General features: G+C 49.0%; 1 protein-coding gene across 1 annotated transcript in view; it reads right to left on the bottom strand.

Annotated features, from left to right (window-relative positions):
* Window positions 1–19,342, bottom strand: part of Dcdc2 (doublecortin domain containing 2) — a 164,549-nt gene extending 145,207 nt beyond the window's left edge. Inside the window, exons 1-2 of the mRNA XM_008847100.3 lie at window positions 18,919–19,342; window positions 13,983–14,037 (exon numbers count right to left, since the gene is read on the bottom strand). Coding sequence (XP_008845322.1) covers window positions 13,983–14,037; window positions 18,919–19,211 — 348 coding nt within the window. The 5' untranslated portion in view covers window positions 19,212–19,342. The remainder of the gene's footprint in view (window positions 1–13,982; window positions 14,038–18,918) is intronic.
* Between the last annotated feature and the right edge of the window lie 972 nt (window positions 19,343–20,314).

The following is a 20,314-nucleotide window of genomic DNA, read 5'->3' as shown; positions in this document are numbered from 1 at the left end:
GTAGCCCAGCTGTCCTGGAACTCACTATGTAGACCAGGCTAGCCTTGAACTCACAGAGATCTTCCTGCCTCTGCCTCCAGAGTGCTGGAATTAAAGGCATGTGCCATCATGCCCAGTTTCCATATTCTTAAGTGAGGTTTCAAATCATTTTCTAAAATTCAGTTTTTAAAAGTCACATATGGAATATCCCATATAACTAATAAGAATTTTCATGGACATTGAATTATCTGCTCACTTCTATTAAAACTAGCCATAAGAGGGTTGGAGTACAGTTCAATCAGTAAAGCACTTGCTTTGTAAGCACAACGATCTGAGTTCAAGCCCAGAACTTGGCTGGCGGTAGAAACTTGCAATCCCGGAGCTGGGAAGGCAGAGACAGGTGAGTCCTTGGAGCTCACTGGCCAGTCAGTTTAGTGTAATTGGAGAGCTCCACGGTCAGTGAAAGACCCTGTCTTAAAGGAAGGGAATGCATCCTGAGGAGGCCTGAGATTGCCTTCCAGCCTCCCTGTGCACACACATGCACAGGCACACACACTCACACATGGGAACAGCAGCACGTGCATGCACACACACACACACACACACACACACACACGAGCATGCACAGACATTTTTTAAAAAACGGCTGTGAATATTGAGGTTTATCATTTGGAATATTATCTACAAAATGTAAGTTTGGTAACACAAGCCCACTTGTTCCATAAAATCTTCTAAAAGTTGGTGGCCCACTGCCGTAAAGATATAGCAACAAAGAAGGGCTTGAAGGCCTGAAAATCTCTGAAACTCACAAATGCCTGCTGCTAAGGGGGGCACAAAGTAGCGGGGGCTTCCACTTGGAATTTCCTAGAGAGAGAATTTCCTGTTAAACATTAGACATTGCAAATACACCCAGTCGATTTAGCTGTCTCTCTCCCACAATCCTTTACCACTTAAAGTTCTGCCCCCAGCTAAGCAGGTGGGCTGAAATCAACTTTATTTCAACAAAGCAAACATCCAAACTATGTGTTCATGGGATGCGATCTGAGATAGATCTAGCTAGCTGCTCACAAAGGAGTCTCTTATGTGTGGGAAGTTTCAGTGCTGACCAAGCCAGAGACTAAGGTGCACAGTCTGCACACTTCATGCTGAAGTCAACTGAATGAAAGTTGGTAGCCAGGCCTGCAGAACAGCCCTCTGTCCACCTGTGCTGACTTCCGGAGCTTGTTTCATGCTGTGCATAGGATACTTAGCCCACAGCTTTGGAGACAAGGAATTTGGGTTGCTTTTCTAGCACAGCGATCCGTGCCGGCTGAATCATATACACACACCCTTTTGCAAGTCTCAGAATCATCACATAGAAAAGCCAGGGGACCAGGGACTGAATGGCCTAGATATTTATGTATTAAATTCCTCTTTTTGCTTAGAACATCTTATTAACATAAATAAGAACAATACAGGGTCTAATGTACATGTTACCAATTTCATAGGCAAAGAATTGCCTGAAACGAAGTAAATGCCAAAGAGGGGACGTGAGATATTGTCCAATGTATGTCAGGATTACCTGCTCTGGCCAACCCAAAACCACTAACATTTTAGTTTTGATCATAGTTGATGAGGGTTATTGGTGGATATTTTCATTAAACTAATATTTTCCAGGTTGACATAAATATTTCTGTCTCACTCTTGTTCAAACACACAGAGAGAGAGAGAGAGAGAGAGAGAGAGAGAGAGAGAGAGCCCAATAGCAAGAAAAAGAGGTAAAAGTGTCAAAAGTCGGGCATGGCGGTGCAGTGCAGGCCTGTAGTCCCAGCCACTTGGGAGTCTGAGACAGAATCTCAAGTTCAAGGCCTGCCTGAGAAAATTAGCAAGAGCTTGTCTTGAATAAAAATATTAGAAAAAAATGGGAGAGATGGGGCTTGTGGAAGCAATTCAGTGGCAAAGTGCTAACCTAGCATGTGCTTTACATTCAATCTCCCTCCAGTTCACCAGAAAAAAACAGGAAAGAAAAAGGGGGGAAGGAAGCCTGTCCTCTGAGCTCCACACCAGCGCGCGCACACACACACACACACACACCAGCACACACACCGTAAATAACTAAAATCATTTGAAAAAGAGAAGTGTAACAAAACCATATTTTCTTTAACAAAAGAAAATTCTTCTGCCTGCTAGAATAAGTGTGGCCTCTGCTGGGGATCGGCGCCCCATCCGATGCTTCTCACGGAGCTGCACAGGAAAGGCGGGGAATGTGGAGAGAAAAAGCGAGCAGAGGGATTTCCATCTTTGTTAGGCAAATCTATAAAAGTGAGTTTTATTTTCTTTGATTCTTCAATAACTTAGTACACCCGAGTCCACTGACACCAGCTGGACTTTAACCCTTTAGTAGCTGCCCCTTTGAAAGCCCCCCACCCAGATTTTGTAAGCTAAAGATTAGTGAGCTCAGCCATGGGGCCCCCATATCTTCCTGATACATGGTTAATAATTAGACTCAGCTTAATGTCTAGAGCCCAGTCCCAGCCAAAGTACTCATAGACGCAAATTTCATGGTATGTTTCATTAGCAATTGTGCATAATGATTAAACTGAAAGGTGAGGGCACCCTAATGACATTCAGTCTGAAGGATGTTCATCCAAGCACAGACCTGACGCTCAGCTCAGATTCCCACAGGTTTTTCCACAGCAGAGTTGTGCAGCTGTGAGTGCCAACTTCTTTCCTTTTCTCCGGGGTACCCCACCCCCACCCCAAGTTCCCCACATGACTAAGAGGCAAAGCTTAACCCAATTCTCATGAAGGAATATCCAGAATGTGGTGAGCACACTCGGGAGGGTTCGGCGGCACGGTTTTGCCAACAGGTGGGCAGCCAGTCCTGAGAAAGGCTTTCACTGGGGTCCAGTTCAGATCTTAACCAACAGATCGCTGGTTCGGGCAGCACTCCTACCGCGGACACTCACTCATGAATAGGTCACTGGGGAAAGGAAGCCCAGGCCTCTCTCTCCTCGTTTGTCCAGTACCTCCACCAGTGGACGGGGACCGTTGAGAAAAGAAAGGGAAACTCCAAACAAGACCCTTGGTTTTCAAAATACTAATGTGGAGATGAGGGTAGAAATCTTTACTGGGCCAGCAAGATGGCTCAGCAGGGAAAGGAGCTTGCCGCCAAGCTCCAACCTGAACTGAAGTTCCAGGACCGTGTGGCAGAAGGAGAGAAACGACTCCTACAAGTTGTCCTCTGACCTCTGCATATATGCACTGGCATGTGCATACCAACACACACGTTGCACACATCCACAAGATAAATAAATGTATCTTCACGTTGATCTAGAAAACAGATCAGCAAGACTCACGGACACGAAACGAAGACCCGAACTTTCTGCGTTAGACTTCTGGGTCAGTGGGGAACACAAAACGGGAGGGGCGGGGAGAGTTCAGCCAGAAGCCAGACCAGAGGCTGGAGCAGGTCCATGAGTCTCTAGAAGCGGGGAGTGCAACCTAAAGTTTCAGATGAGGAAATTTCCATCTGACCTACAAAATGCCCTCCAGTTCTAAAACCACCTGCGTGTGTGGAGTCTGTGTGGACACCATGAGAGCGTTTTCTTTTCTTGGGTGACTGTGGACCAGACAAATGCCACAGGGTAACAAGTCAGGCCAGGAACTTGGTGAATACTTCAGAGGCCACGAGGTGAGGTGAATGTGGCCCGTCCACCCTACCAAAGTCAGAGACCTGGGGAAGAATGCTGGTATTCTGAAGCCTGTGATGGTGGTTCACACCTTCTCTACAGGGAGGTGGGCGGCCCAGATGTCCTCCAACTACAATTAGGAGCTTATGTGTAGGGCTTTTGGAAACTTGATCTAATTTTCCAGGATTAACTACTTATGGCTCCTCAAAAATTAGTCCCATTATTCTCAATTCTAACCAATAATAAAGTTGAAAACCTTTTCCTAGTCCCCCAAAACTTATTCTTGTGCTAAAAAAGCTTTTTGACAGCAAGTTTTACAGCAAAGACCAACACCTGTAGACTTAAAATCAATGTGTTTCAGACAACAAAGGTTAGAGAGTAAGCACCATGGGTGAGGGCCACAGGGGAGAGTCACAATGCTGGTACACAATAAACACTTGTGAATAACATGAATTCAACGTGACTGATTCATACTGGGGGGAAAATGTGTTACACAATGATTTACCTGCAACTAATTTTATCCTCGAAGCAAAATCTAAACCAGCAGTGTCCACAAAGGCTTTTGAGTTACTAGAGATATCTCACCTGTGTGAAATCTAGAAACACATGGCATGTACATGGTGACTACAGGTCTGTCTTACTCATCCCAGAAGGAACATCAAAATTATAAGAGAATTTAAACTATTACCAGCTAGGTGCCACAAGTTATTAGCAGGCCTCCTAGAAATGTCTAACAGACGCTGCATCTGTTGAAACTTGACAGTTACTGGCTAGCAGTGAAACTACAGTGTGACCAGATCAGCCTCTTGACTTACACAGCAAGGGTGACAGTGAGAAAGAGGGACGTGGGCTCTTTGTGGGGCCTGGGTTCTCCCCGAAGGTCTATGGGGAGGAGCTAAGGGAAGCAGAGACTCGTCCTGGATTGGTTGCTGTTTCTGAGGAGCGATGCGAAGTGGGGGTTGATGGAGGTTGCTCTGAGGGGAAGGTGGGTCAGCAGTTAAACTTCAGAAGCAGCAAAGCAGTCTGGGAGTGTGAACAGTAAGAAGGCAGCTGGATAACCACCCAGAGAGGGGCCTGAAGGGGCTGCACAGCTGCTGCACAGTGGGATACACACACACGCACACGCACTACACCACACCTTCCCACTGGTGCTCAGGTGGCCTTCTGCCTGCCTAGCCTCCAAACTTGATGGGCACAGGCTGCCTCTTCTCTCCTCCTTCCAGGCTGACTTTCTCCCTCTCTTTCAGAGGTATTATATAATTTCCTCTTCCCCAGGCCTCTCCACACACGTCTAGCCAGGCGCACATGCCCCTGGGAGAACTGTAGCTGGTGTCATTTGAACAGGCCCTGGTCACCACTGGTAGCGCTGTCGTGGGGGGTTGTGGGACCTGTAGGCGGTGGAGCCTGGCTAGAGAAGATGCTGGTGCAGGGCATGTTCCATGGGGTGTGAGGTGGTACAGAAGTCTCAACCCAGTGCTCCCATCATCATGAACCCCTGCTCCAATGCCTTCCCCCATCATGATGGGCTGTAGCCCCAAACAGTGAGACAAAATAAACCCCCTTAACTTACTTCTTGCAAAGTATTTGGTTACAGGAACAAGAAAAGCAACCAACAGCGTTGACTGACTTCTCTGTGTCCTCCAGATTCTAAACTCCTAAAGAACAAGACCATGAAGAATTCAGTACATACACAACACCCGACACAGCTCCCAGGACATCCTGAATGCTCTGGAACTAAGCAGCCCATTCTCTCCCTCTGAATACATTGTGTGCCAAGCCTGCTTCTTGCTAAAACGGACGGTACTCTAAGACTGTCATGACCTGGAAGACTCTCCACAGGGGTGGTGTGGAGCACAGGAGTGGCATCTACATCTCTAGGTGTGATTGACGCTTCCATTGGAAGAAGTCTCAGATGGCTTTGAAGCAACATGACACACCTGAACCACACAGCTTAACAACTGCATCTACCGAATCCTTTGTAAACTGAATCCTAGAGCTGCTCATCCAGCTCTCTGCAAATTCCTGAGGGTAAGAGGCCGTGTGCGTCTTGTTCATTTATCCGTGTGGTGTCTCACTGGCAGTCAGCCACGAGGAAGGAATGCGGATAAGAGAAAAGCGGAAACCACATGCAGCTAAAGCAAGGGGTCGAGAACCCCGAGCTCATGAGGGCTGGCACTGCGGGAAGGGGTAGAGAGCTCACGAGGGCTGGCACTGCGGGAAGGGGTAGAGAACCCTGAGCTCATGAGGGCTGGCACTGCGGGAAGGGGTAGAGAGCCCCGAGCTCACGAGGGCTGGCACTGCGGGAAGGGGTCGAGAACCCCGAGGGCTGGCACTGCGGGAAGGGGCCGAGAACCCCGAGGGCTGGCACTGCGGGAAGGGGCCGAGAACCCCGAGGGCTGGCACTGCGGGAAGGGGCCGAGAACCCCGAGGGCTGGCACTGCGGGAAGGGGCCGAGAACCCCGAGGGCTGGCACTGCGGGAAGGGGCCGAGAACCCCGAGGGCTGGCACTGCGGGAAGGGGCCGAGAACCCCGAGGGCTGGCACTGCGGGAAGGGGCCGAGAACCCCGAGGGCTGGCACTGCGGGAAGGGGCCGAGAACCCCGAGGGCTGGCACTGCGGGAAGGGGCCGAGAACCCCGAGGGCTGGCACTGCGGGAAGGGGCCGAGAACCCCGAGGGCTGGCACTGCGGGAAGGGGCCGAGAACCCCGAGGGCTGGCACTGCGGGAAGGGGCCGAGAACCCCGAGGGCTGGCACTGCGGGAAGGGGCCGAGAACCCCGAGGGCTGGCACTGCGGGAAGGGGCCGAGAACCCCGAGGGCTGGCACTGCGGGAAGGGGCCGAGAACCCCGAGGGCTGGCACTGCGGGAAGGGGCCGAGAACCCCGAGGGCTGGCACTGCGGGAAGGGGCCGAGAACCCCGAGGGCTGGCACTGCGGGAAGGGGCCGAGAACCCCGAGGGCTGGCACTGCGGGAAGGGGCCGAGAACCCCGAGGGCTGGCACTGCGGGAAGGGGCCGAGAACCCCGAGGGCTGGCACTGCGGGAAGGGGTCGAGAACCCCGAGGGCTGGCACTGCGGGAAGGGGTCGAGAACCCCGAGGGCTGGCACTGCGGGAAGGGGTCGAGAACCCCGAGGGCTGGCACTGCGGGAAGGGCTGGCTGTGCGACAACAGGGCGCTCCCACAGATTGCTGAAGGAAGGACGAAGCAAGGTGACTTGGACATGGGACCCTAGGATGAGGTCTGAAACTGGGTTGAGAGGAGAGAAGGACAAAAGGAGAGGCCCGGGAAGCAGACGGCTGCCAGGGTCTCCATCAACACCAGCGCGGTGGGGCAGAGACGGGGGTGGCAGAGGTGCGAGCACAGGGCAGCCTGGGAGGCCTCCTAGCAAGACAGGGCCTGTGTGTGAGAGGCACAGGGAGTCCACTCAGCTGCTGCGCAGCGCTTCCACTCTGAAGCAGATCGAATCCACCAACATCACCTTCCTCGTCCTCTCCTCCGCCTTTCTCCTCTGTATCCGCCCCTCCAGGTTCCCCCTATTACCCTAGTCATGAAGCAGTACCATGTGCACCTTTCAGGTTAGTAAAGAAGCCTAGCTCCGCCTCTTTCTGACCCCATGATAGGGTCGCCAAAGAACAGGCACAGCGCTGGCTGCCCTTCCTGTGCCTCTTGGAGCTGAGAGGTAGCTCCGTCAGTAAAGTGCTTGCCACACAAGCTTGAGGACCCAAGTTTGTATAAGTCTGTAACCCCAGTGCTGGGAAGGCAGAGACGGGGGATTCCTGGTCACTGGCCAAGCCACAGGTTCACTGAGAGACCGTGTCTGCAAAAGTAAGATAAAGAGCAATCAGGGAAGACACTTGACGCTGCCCCTGTCCTCCACACACACACACACACACACACACACACACACCTGCACATACATACATGTGTGCACTTACATGTACACATATACACATGCACACACATACACCTGCACATGTGTACATCCACAGAGAGACAAAAACAATGAGCTTGTGGATGGAGAAGCACCAGCAGGCATGTTGTAGTGACCACCACCTACAGCCAGCACACAGGCACCACTCTGCCAAATCTCTATCTAAAGAGCAGCCACAGGGTACCACAGTCTCCAGCGAGGCTCTGGGAGCTGGACAGGAATGCTAAGTCCTAGCACCCCTGGGGGGGGGTCCAGCTACAGTGGCCAAGACCCACCCTACACTCTGCAAAACCCCGAAGAAATGCAGGGGCCTTGCTGTAGCTAAAAGCACAAGGAAAATGGACCATGCGCTGGGCTGTGGCGGCTCTTACTACACAAGCACAGCATTGAAAACTCAAGACTATATGAAGTTACTTCAGATTTGAAGGAAATGTTCTCTACAAGGACTCTCCTCTTCCTTCACAGCGATCCGTCCTCCAAGGATACTTTGTGTATTACTATCACACTGACACTTTCCTTTGAAGCAACTCCAGGATCCCAAGCTCTGTATTCTTTTTTTTTTTTTTTTTTTTTTTGTTTGGTCTTTTTGAGACAGGGTCTTCCTGTAGCCCCAGCTGTCCTGGAACTCACTATGTAGACCAAGCTGGCCTTGAACTCACAGATACCGCCTGCCTCTGCCTCCCGAGTGCTGGGACTACAGAGGTATACCACCATGCCCAGCCTAAACTCTGTATTCTTGTTCTAGACCCACTTCACAGTTGTCACTGATGCCCGCCCACCCCCATGTTTTCTACCCAGAAATAATGGGTCATGAGTAAGTCTTATATAGCCTGTACTCCACAAACACTAACACAGAAGGACCAGGAAAACAGATTCAGACTCTCTGTGAAAGACTACCGTCCTACTTATCCTTCAATTGCTGTGATAAAAACACTGACCAGTACCAACCTGGGGAGGAAAGGGTTTATTTGTTTTACATCTCCCAGGTCACAGCTCATCAGGGAGCCCAAGGTAGGAACTCAGGGCAGGAACCTGGAAGCAGGAGCTGACTGGCTTGCTCCCCTGACCCATGCTCAGCCTGGTCTTTTTGAGACAGGGTCTCCCTGAAGCCCCAGCTGTCCTGGAACTCACTATGTAGACCAGGCTGGCCTTGAACTCACAGAGATCGTCTGCCTCTGCCTCCCAAGTGCTGAGATTCAAGTCATGTGCCACCATATCCGGCTCTCAACCTGCTTTCTTATGCAACACAGGCCCACCTGCCCAGTGGTGGCACCACCCACAGCAGGCTGGACCCTCCCACATCACTCAACAATCAAGAAGATGCCCCACAGACATGCCACAGGCCAGTCCAATAGAGGAAATTCCCCAGTTGAGGCTCCCTCTACCCAGGTGTGTCAGGTTGACAATTAAAGTATCCAGCACAACTACCAAGCCTGTTCTTGAGTTTTGAACATAGTCCTCTAATCTACAAGCTTACCAAATTCCAAAGATTTGATCATAAGCCATTTGTGGGAGACAGGTTCTCCTCCATGGCAAGATTTGTGCACACGAGAGTTGGGGTCTCAGAGCGGTCTACAAACCTTTTTTCTCTTGTGCTTTACCTTAAACAGCAACACAGTATCCCCCTTATCCAAAGAGGGGTGCAGCCCAAGACTTCTTATGAACATCTGAAACCACAGACAGTACCAGACTGGGCAGGCCCTGTCTTCACTAAGCATCGTCACCATAAGAGAGTCATAATTATAAGAAAATGGAACATTTGTAACCACATAGTATAATTAAAAAAATTTTTTTTGAAACAGGATCTCACTACATAGCCCTGGTCAGCCTAAACTCACAGAGATTTGCCTGCTTCTGCCCCCCCGCCTCAGTGCTGAGACTAAAGGTGTGCACCACCATGTCTGACCTGTGTAATAAAAATCACATGACGTTCCTATTTTCACTTACATACAGTACTTTGGAGTCTCTTTGGCATAACTAAGTTTCCAACTTCACTATTCATGTACTTGGGGACTTTATTTACTCAAACAAACACCGCAGTACTGAGACCATCGTTCTGATCATCCAAACAGCTGCTGCAAGGTTAACAGGCAGGTGGGACACGCAGCAGGGATGTGCTGACCAAGGCATGGATCCAGACATCACACTGCTCACAACAGAACACAAGTTAGAACTGCTGGAATTCAACACCCAAAACGTGTGTGCCGAGGTCAACCACGGTCACTGGAATCACGCAAAGTAAATCCATGGGGGCCAGTGAGATGACTGGGTGGGTGAAGGCACGTGCCACTGAGCTGACAGCCCGAGTTCCACATCCTCAGGGTCCACTTGCTGGAAGGACAGAACTGACTCCCCACCGACAAGTTGTTCTCTGACCTCCACATGGGTGCTGTGCATGTGTGCCCCCCACCAGACACAAAGAAATAAACAGATGGAATAAAAATGTACCAAAAGGAGCGCTCTCTGCTTCCTGTGTCCTGCTTGAAGATGTGCTGGCTTGGCTTTCTGCTCCAGTTGCCTCCTGCCGCCACACCCCCTTCCTCATTATGGACTCTCCCTGGAACCACGGTTATTTCTTGGCAAAGAGTTCTCGGGACTTCTACTTGACAAGCAGCCTAACTACATTGACAAGTCTTGCCACGTTCACATCTATCCTGCAGGAAACTCAGTTCCTTCTACACAGCTGAGATTTCAGCGAGTGCATGGAATCTCCAAGGGACCAAGCGAGCTGAAACCAAGAGCAATCACACCAGGGAGAGGTGCGTGCCCTGGGTGCAAATGTCCATAAACATAAAGGAGGCAAGATGAGCTTTGCAAAACTAGACTTTGAAGGGCTGGAGAGATGGCGCTGCGCCTGAGTACATAGTGTTCTTGCAGAGGACCAGAGTTCCATTCCGAGCCCAGAGACGCCAGCTCACAACCCCTATAACAACAGCTCCAGGAGGATCTGCTACCTCTGGCCTCAGAGGACATCTATATGCATGTGCACAACCCATACACAAGCCCACACACAGACACATAATTAAAAATTAAAAATAAATCTTTAAAAAGAAGAAAATGCATAGAAAGGAAGTAAAGCAATGATTGAAGGAGACAGACTAGCAACGCTGTAGAGACATGAAAGCCGTGTGTCTGAGGACAAGCCTGCCTAGGTTCCCTTTGGGGATGCCAGGAACTGAAAGGCTCCATTTCTGGCAATGAAAGTAGAGGCTGTGCTTGTTCAGACACACTGAGGGTCACGGTATAGATTGTGTGGCACAGAGCGTCTGTGCTGAAGGTCAAGACCAAGAGCACAAAAGGTCAGAAATGGGTACAACCGCTGTCTATGCTGGGAGGAAAGCCGGAGAGCTAGGTAAGCAGCAGGGTTGGGTGCAGGGTGTGCTCTGACCATGGGCAGATGCTTCTCCTCTCTCCCCATCTCCTCTTTTCATCCCCCCTGGAAGGCTCTGTGGGAAAGGACTGAGAGGGAAGGGGTGCAGCGGAGCAGGAGGGAAGGACGGGACTAGGGAGGGGGCTTATTCTTCCACGGGCCTGCCAAGCAAGTGCAGGGGTCCTTCGGATCCCCAGAACCCACACAAAAGCTGGACAGAGTGCCATGCCTCCGTAACCCCAGTACTGGGGGGCAGGGCGGAGGCAGATGAGAGGTACAGTGTGGACACAGGCAGCCAGCCTAGCTGAATTCATGAGCTCTGGGTTCAATGAAAGGCCCTGCCTCAAAAATAAAGATGGAGAGGGCTGGAGAGATGGCTCAGCAGTTAAGAGCACTGACTGCTCTTGGAGAGGACCTGGGTTTGATTCCCAGCACCCATATGGTGGCTAACGACCATCTGAAAACTCCAATTCCAGGGGATCTGACACCCTCTTCTGACCTCCTTGGGCATTACATGACATGGGTGCACTTACACACACACATGCAGTCATACACTCATACACACAAAATAAAAATAATAAAATATTGAATAAAAATAAAGGTGGAGCCAGGCATGGTAGCACGTGCCTTTGATCCCAGCACTCGGGAGGCAGAGGCAGGTGGATTTCTGTGAGTTCAAGGCCAACCTGGTCTACATAGTGAGTTCCAGGCCAGCTGGGGCTATAGGAAGACCCTGTCTCAAAAAGACAAACAAACAAATAAATGTGAAGACTGAAGACACCAGACATTGATCGATCTCTGGTCACCACATTGCACACACATGTGCACACACATACACACACACATAAAAAACAGAAACCAGAACATTGAGCTTGTGGCTTACGCATAGGCCTAAAGTAAGGAGAAAATGATGGTCACTGCCAAAGTAGACACAACTAGCAAGTCAGTAACTAGTGTCTGTTCTGCTACTGAAGGTATCTTTAAAAGAAAATGGTTTTACTGTTTTGGTTTTGTTTGCTTGATTTGAGTTGGGATTTTTATGTTGATTTTATGAGTTAGGATCTCATTTAACCCCAACTGGCCTCAGTCTAACGATGTAGCTGAGGATGACCTCGATGACTCCTGATGCTCCTGCCTCAGCCTTCTGAGTGCTGGGATCACATGTGTGCAACGTCACGCCTGGCACGGAAAAGGTATTTTCAATGACTCTGTTTCATGCCTGTTGTACTTTACTAGGAGCAATGGCCTCATCAAGATACTGGAGACCAGAGGCAGCGCAGCCCAGCCTCACTTGGGAACTCACAGCTCTGCACACAGCCTGTGCTATTGCTGATTCATGCCAGGAGGCCTTCTTCAAACAGGTGTGTGCCCTCGAGACAGAATCATGTCCGCATCTAATTCACTAATCCCGACTTTCTGCTGAGTCCAGCCCCCACCGCTGCCCATTCTTCAGCTGTCACATGAGCACAACCTGGGACATGTGTACCATTGTCTACTGTAAGCCGTGAGGCTGCTTTCGTGGATAATCAACTTGACATGCATTGAAAACCAAAAGACAAGTAAAAATATGATTTTAAACAAGACCTGGAAACTGCACCTCTTGTGTAAATCACTTGAACAGTGACTTTAACCTCACATGCTGCAGTTTAACTGCAAGTATTGCACAATTAGTATTTTCTGTAAGGGACCTCATTGGCCTTGTGTGAGTATACAAAATGAGACAGGAAGTGGGGAGAGGATAAGAGAGGCTCTCTGGGGTTTGGACTCTGGGCCTCATGGCTTTTCTACATCGCCAGTACCCATTTCTTCTTCCTAAGTGGGAAGAGGGTTCCCTGGGCTGGAGGGTAGGGTCCAGTCGAACTGCAGCTGTCCCCGCCTCACTGAAACACTTCATGCTACTGTCTTGCCTTTGTTTTTAACTGATTGCTTCACCCACAGACCAAGAAATGAACCCTAAGATTACTACAGGTTCCAGCAGGCTTTCATAAGCAGTATAGATGGTGGTGCTCTGGTTACATAGCTCACCAGAGGAACCTTCACTCTTCCTGTGAGGGTGTGCTGACTATACACAATAGAAAGTTAATGAAGTCAAGGTGGACGTGGTTTTCTGACACCCCAGCAAGTCCAACATGTGACTGCCTGTCCTGGAGAGCCTCAGGCAGCAGTGTGCCTGCTTCAAACACTGAGCTATCAGGAGCAAGAGAGGATTAGCTGTGAACTTTTAAAAAATCCTTTTTAATTTTTTATGTGTATGAGTGTTTTGTCTACATGTATGTATAGGCACCATGTGTGTGCAGAGCCTGTGGAGGCCAGAAGAGGGCATCAGAACCCCTGAAACAGGAGTCACAGACCATTGTAAGCTGCCATGTGAGTGTTGGAAATCGAACCCTGGTCCTGTACAAGAGCAGCAAGTGCTCTTAACCCCTGGGCCATCTCTGCAGACACTCATCACAGACTTCAAGCAGAGATTGATCTAACAGTATTCAGTCTTCCCACACTGAACAGGGAGATTTTGTGGAACTCTCAGCTAGAGAATATACAAAGGGAGAAAACAGGAAAATAAGAACAAATTGCAGGGCTGGAGATGGCTCAGCAGTTAAGAGCACTGGCTGCTCTTACAGAGGACCTGGATTCGATTCCCAGAACCCATATGGCAGCTAACAACTGTTCGTACACCCATCTGACACTCTGTTGAGGGGATCTGACACCCTCTTCTGACCTCCTCGGGCACTGCACGACACAGGTGCACTTACATGCAGGGATATGCTCATATACATAAAATTAAAATAATAAAATATTTTTAAAAGAACGTGTTTCAGCTAGTCCTACATACCTGTGGACTTATACTCAATCAATCTCTTCATTTCCAAAAATGGCCCCCACACAAAGGATCCCCTAATCCTTAAAACATGTAGTGCCCAATTTATACACAATTAAGAACTCAAATCATTAGAATGTTGCTCATATCTCAGACTTACTATTTAAAAAAACTAAAATGGCATTTATTTAAACTTCCAAAAGAGATTTTGCATTACCTCAGTATTAACAACTTCCACTGGTCTTTTCTTGATTTCTCCTATGTCCAAGTAACTGGAGGGAAAAAAAAAAAATAAGGGTTGCTTTTGCAGGTTTGAAGTCAGATACATAAAAACTTTAAGCATTATTAAAAAGTAAAGCCAATCATAGGAAGTGTGTAAATCTGAAGCAGAAATTGGTAGGTATCAGAGGAGCAAGAACCTAGGTGGTTAGGCCTCACCAACCAGAGCTGAGTCAGCCGCCTGGACCTCAAGGGGATTGAAGTCTTGGAAATACACACCAGTTAGAAAGCATTTCTTCCCTTACAAGTAGTCGCTTGCTCTATAGCGCCTCCGCCTCCTCCCCCTCCCCCTCCCCCTCCCCCTCTCTCTCTCCAGGGTTTTATATATCCCAGGCTGGCTTTGAACTCACTATGCAGCCGAGGATGACCTTGAACTTACAATCATTGTGCTTTCTGCTTCTACCTCCCTAGCGCTGGGATTACAGGCTTTGTGTAGTGCTGGGGATTGAACCTGGGCCTTTGGGTACATTGGGAACATTATATAAGCACTCTACAGATTGACCTGCATCCCAGCTATGTAATGTAACTCTGTTTGTTCTGTGACTTCTGTAAATGGCTCATTTGTAAAAGAGCTTAGTGATTCCACTGGTCACAGGTGTTAGGTCAAAAGGAAACCGTGAAAACCTGCAGTACAGTAAGGCCTAGGAAAGGCTGAGTTTCGTTTCCCCAGTGATACAGACGTGCCCAGCCATGTGGGACAGCTTGGGCACTGGCTCAGCTTGCGCACAGATGGGTATGCTACTTAACCTCTGAGACCTTATTAGCCCCTGCCATTTATTACACATACTAACTAGTGATCATTCATTAGCTGTTGCATAACATATGAAAATGTGATGTCTTTGCCAATTTCTAGGGATTAACCCATCATTGTGACCTGCTTCCAGTTTTAAATGGTCCCTAAACTGTGCTATACACAAACGTAATTTTTAAATATACATGTATAAACCTAATTTAAATGCTATTTATAATCTAGTATCTAATTTGTAACCATGAATTGAGACAAAGATAGGTCTATTATATCAACTGCTACAGTTGACAAGATGTCACCAAAAATAGTTTACATTTTGGAATTAACTTTGGCATTCATTATGTCTGATGCTGTCTGATTTTTTGGAGAGAATGTGTTAGTTAATCAATATGAAAACTAGACTACATCTACCTGTGTAAACAGAAGTTCCATGAGACAGTGCAAACAACTGACGGCAGCAATGAAGTGGGTCTTTGGTGAATTTACTGGAGGTATTTCTAGACTAATCTAAAATATTCTGCCATGTGCAGGGATGTCTTCTGTTTTAAGTTCTAAGTATCTCTGACCTAACAGATTAACAGAGGTTAGAGAAGAACAAAAATATGTCAGAAGTTTGTTTTAAGTGTGTGTGTGTGTGTGTTTGGTCATGTGAAGGCTACAGCACATATGTGGAGGTCAGAGGACAACTTTGTGAAGTCAGTTCTCTCCTTCCACCTCTACACGGGTTCCAGGAATCAAACTCGGGTCTTCACAGGCTTGCACAGAAAGTACCTTTACCCACCGAGACATCTTGTTGGTCCCCCAAGAAAAGTTTTGCAAAAATACTCCCTAAAGGTTTCTGCTGTAAATGAGTTTAAAAGCTACCTGAACTCTAAAGATGTTTCAAAACTATTAGAAATATCTAAGTGAAAGGAAAATCTGTAGGAATTTAATCACTTCTATTTGAAAAATATTTTGCTTTCTTCCCCAACATCATTCAGGGTCAAAGTTTTTGTAAAGATTTGTGAAAACCCACAAATGATCCTCAACACTTTTTAGACTCTCTTTTATTTGGTCAGTTGCTTCATGTGTTATACAAACATACAGTTCTAAGCCTCAAACACAGTCAACACTTAAAACTTACCATCAATCGTTAGAACCATCGTACTGCTACCCAAAGACAAATATGATAAACTAGTCATTTGTCAGCACAGAACACTAATCACAGGCACCGCACTAACAAACTCAATTTTTGTGTATGTGTGAATTAAAAGAATAAATAACCCTACAAATATCTGTATACAGATAAGAAGTGGTTTGAAGAGCATGTTGTACCTGGCTTGGAGTGGTACCTTTTCATCCTGTGAGTTCATACCATGAAGGACTAAAGTGAGTCCACACCTTTCAGCTGCTCAAAGATTCTGAACCAGATCTCCATTCCCATAAAATTAAGTAAATTTTTTTTCTTGGTTTGTTGCTGTTGTTCTTCAAGACAGATGTTCAAAGTCCAGGCTGGCCTTAAACCCCCTAATCCTCCTGCCTCAGCCTCCCAACTGCTAGGACTGCAGGCATGTCCCACTACACATAGCTATGGAAATTATTTAATTTTTATATATATAAAACTGTATATACACTGTACATACAGATGCCTTACACTTATGAAATATGGTAGTATTTATGAAACACATTCATGTCCATAGGTTTTACTTTTTTTACACAGGGTCTCAAGTGTCCCAGGCTGGCCTCAAACTTTCTGTGTGGCAGAGGATGACTTTGAAGTTATGAACCCCTGCCTCTATCTCCTGAATGCTCAGATTACAAATGTGAGACAACACTTCTAGCTTTATGGGGTTCTGGGCATCGAACTCGGGACTTTGTGCATGCTAGGCAAACAGCCAACTGACCTACATCCCCAGCTCCCCCACACACCATATTTACCTTACACGAGAAACTGAGTGGCCGAGTCCAATGACTTGCCCAAAGACTCAGCCAAAAGAAGCTAGCTAAGTCTATGTCCTCTATCTGAAGTTCTGAGTCTCTGGAGACAGATGCAGGAAATCGGGAGTTCAAGGTCTTCCTTGGCTACATACTGAGTTCAAGACCAACCTGGACTACATGAGACTGTCTCAAAGAAACAAAAAATAATAATAATAATTCTAAATTTCTTTCATTGAGCTTTTTTCTCTAGACTTAAAGTATATTTAAGATAAACTCAGATGTAGCCAGCACCCTCATAAGAACGCCTAGTACAACAGAGAACTCAAGGGCAACATCGGACACTGCCAGTGGTGTTTGAAAAGAAATGTTTCTATACAATTAGAAACATATCATAGGCAGTATATTTATGTAAAGTCTTTTTTTAATTTTTGCCACCCTGGGGCCCAAGATAAGTTTTAATTAAAACTTTGTTTAAAAACCACAGAATTGGGGTTAGATAGATCAGCTGTTAAGAGCACTGACTGCTCTTGCAAAGGACCCAAGTCCAATTCCCAGAACCCACGTGGTGGCTAACAACCATCCATAACTCCAGTTTCAGAGTATCCAATACCCTCTTCCAACCCCCATGGGTATTTCATGACATGGGTGCATTTACATACATGCAGACAATACACTCCTATACATAAATTAAAATGAAAATAGTATTTTTAAAACTGTGCAATATAGAATTACCATATGATTTGGCAATTTCACTTGTAGATACACAGCCAAGAGAGATGAAAACTTGTAAACAAATTTTCACAGCTTTGGTCATAATAACCCCAAAACGAGACGTCAATCATCCATCAGGAGCTTAATGGATTAGGGAGATGTTACATCCATGTTATGGAATATTATTCATCACTGACAGATGCCACACAGTGACAGAAGCTTGGAAGCACTGTAGTGGGAAAACCAAACAGACATAAAAGCCCGTGCTTACAAATGCTCCACAGATACAGGAAGTAGATTAGTGACCATCCCATGACAGAAGGAAGAGGGAGTTAGGAGGTGTCTGTTTCTTTAGGGAGGTGAGGAATGTAGTGATGATTCACAACTCTGGGAATCACTGAAATGAATTTATATTATTAAAGTATGTATCAGTAAAACCTTAAAATACACACATAACTTTAAAATTTACCAAACCTATGATGTCCCCTCTTGCCAAGCCCCAGCTGAAAACTCCCACATAAACGTAACTGCTTTTCTAACTACACCTGTCCATTTATGATTTCTATTAAAATTACTAGTGTGAGGTTTGAGTCCGGTTAGATCCAAAGTCCCCAAAGACGAGGGGTAGGTCTGTTCCTCTTAGTTCACTCCAAAGACCTTAAACTCTGTTGCTAAGGGGCAGACTGTGAGGGAGCTCCCTGCAGGGACCTGAGGCAAGTGGCCCGTGGGTTCCTGGAGACAGACACGTGCACAAATTCAGTAAGTCAAAGAACTTTTCCAAGCATTCTTGGAGGAGGGCAGCCAGCTAAGCTGTCTGTATTCTACCGGTGATAAAGGAACATACCCAGTGCCCAGGGAAGACTGAGCGGCTTCCCTTCCGCTGAGAACAGAGCATGCAGCACCTTACAAAATCCTTATTTAAGCTAAAGGCGGTGGACTCTAAGAACAAACACGAGCCCGTAATCCCACTCTTGGGAGGTGGAAGCAGGAATCCAGGGTCATCCTCAGCTGCCCATGAGCGCGAAGCCAGTGTGAGCTACAAGAGACCCTGTCAACTAGAAACAGAAAAAACCAAAACGGGCAAGCAAGGCTGTAAGAAAGAATGAAGAAAAAAGGAACTGCCAAACAGACCACGCGGAAGCGTCCACTTGGTTGTTAACCTTGCAAAGGAGAGTATTTTCTTTAAGGAATCCCATTCTAGGCATATTGGCTCACGCCTTAATTCCAGCGCTTGGGGGACTGAGGCAGGAGGACTGCCAAGAGTTCAAGGCTAGCCTGATCTACATATTGAGTTTCAGGCCAGCCTGGGCTACAGAGACCCTGCCTCAAAACTAAAAGGACAACAAAATCCCGTTGCTTCTCCGTGGTTTGGCCACTTTTAAATCTGCACCCGCGGCCAGGGAGTGAAATCCCTTCTCCAGTTTCACGCTGCGCCCGCGAGGCCGCTGGGTGCCCGGCACAGTCGGAACCCCGCACCGAGGGCGCACCGCCCACTCACTTGAGTTTCTTGAAGGCTTCCCGGCCGCCCGCCACGTAGTTGCCCCCGCTCTCGATCTGGTCCAGCTTCCGGATGCGGTGGCCGGTCCTGGGCGTGTAGATGTTCCTGACCGCCCCAAAGGGCGCCTGCACGCCGCCCGTCACCTCCTTGAGGAAGACGTCGAAGCTGGTCACCTTCTTCTCGTGGATGACCACGCGGCGCCCCGCGAAGAAGGGGTCCCCGTTGCGGTACACCAGCACGCTCTTCACCACCGGCTGCGACAGGTGGCTGGACCGCGCGCCGGGGCCGCTCATCCTCCCGGTCCGCTCCGGCCGGCCGCCTCCTGCACCAAGGAGAGGACCCGGTGAAGGGACCGCCCCGCGCCGGTCCAGCCCCAGACCTCGGTCAAAGCCCGGGAAGGTCGAGCGCTGCACCTCCGCGCGCTCGGCCAATCAACGCTCGCGGGCGCACCCGCCCCACCTGCGCCGGCGTCCAGGTGCGCGCGGCTTCACACCCTGCGGAGCACCGGGGAGGGAGCTGGGCGCTGGCGCACACACGCAGACGCTCAAGAGCGCACATACATACGCACCAAAGTGCGCACACTCGAGTGCACACGTGCACGCACACACGCACACGTGTTCAGGAGCGCACATACACACGCACATATATGCGTACACTCAAGCGCACACATGCACGTACACTCCAGCGCGCACACGTCATTCACTCATCCCCTCCGCAGCGTCCTTTCCCCTGGTCTCCACGCCCTCATCTCCAGCTCTCATTTACTCCCGCGATAAAGCCGCTCAGGTCCCAGCGGGACCCCAAAGGCAGGTGGGCGAGGTGGGCGTGGCGGCGCACGCGGGCATCACAGCCCTGGAGAGGCTGAGGCAGGAGGACTGCGTCGAGTTCCAGGCCAGCCTGGGCTTGGCAGTGGGTTCCAGGCCAGCCTGGGCTTCGCAGTGCGTTCCAGGCCAGCCTGGGCTTCGCAGTGCGTTCCAGGCCAGCCTGGGCTTCCGAGACCCTGCCTCGGAAAACTAAAGAAATAAGTAGTAAATTAAATTAAGTGCACCGAGAGAGGCTCCCGAGGCTGGGCCGCCTACTAGCCAGCGCCGCCCGGCGGGTGTCCAGGGAACGGAGGACAACCCTGGGCTGGGGAGCCGCGGGCTGGGGCGCCGGGCACCTACCCACAGTGGCGGGCGCAGGGGCGAGGCGAGGCGCGGCGGGCGGGGCGGGGTTCAAGTGCGGCCGGTGGCCCCGGGCGGCCACGCGTCGCTAGCGCCGGTCCTCCCGCCGCCGTTAGTTTCCTCTGTGGGACTCGTTCTGTCCCCTGGGAGCCCAGTTTGTTTTTTCTCGCTGTTTCCAGAGCAACCGCACCCTCGCAAGGGGGAACTAGCGGGGGAACCGGGCCTGGAGCGCG

This window comes from Nannospalax galili, unplaced genomic scaffold (genome assembly GCF_000622305.1).
Source record: "Nannospalax galili isolate Female #2095 unplaced genomic scaffold, S.galili_v1.0 scaffold503, whole genome shotgun sequence".
In the NCBI taxonomy this organism is placed as follows: Eukaryota; Metazoa; Chordata; class Mammalia; order Rodentia; family Spalacidae; genus Nannospalax; species Nannospalax galili.
This window is presented reverse-complemented; position numbering and strand designations above follow the sequence as displayed.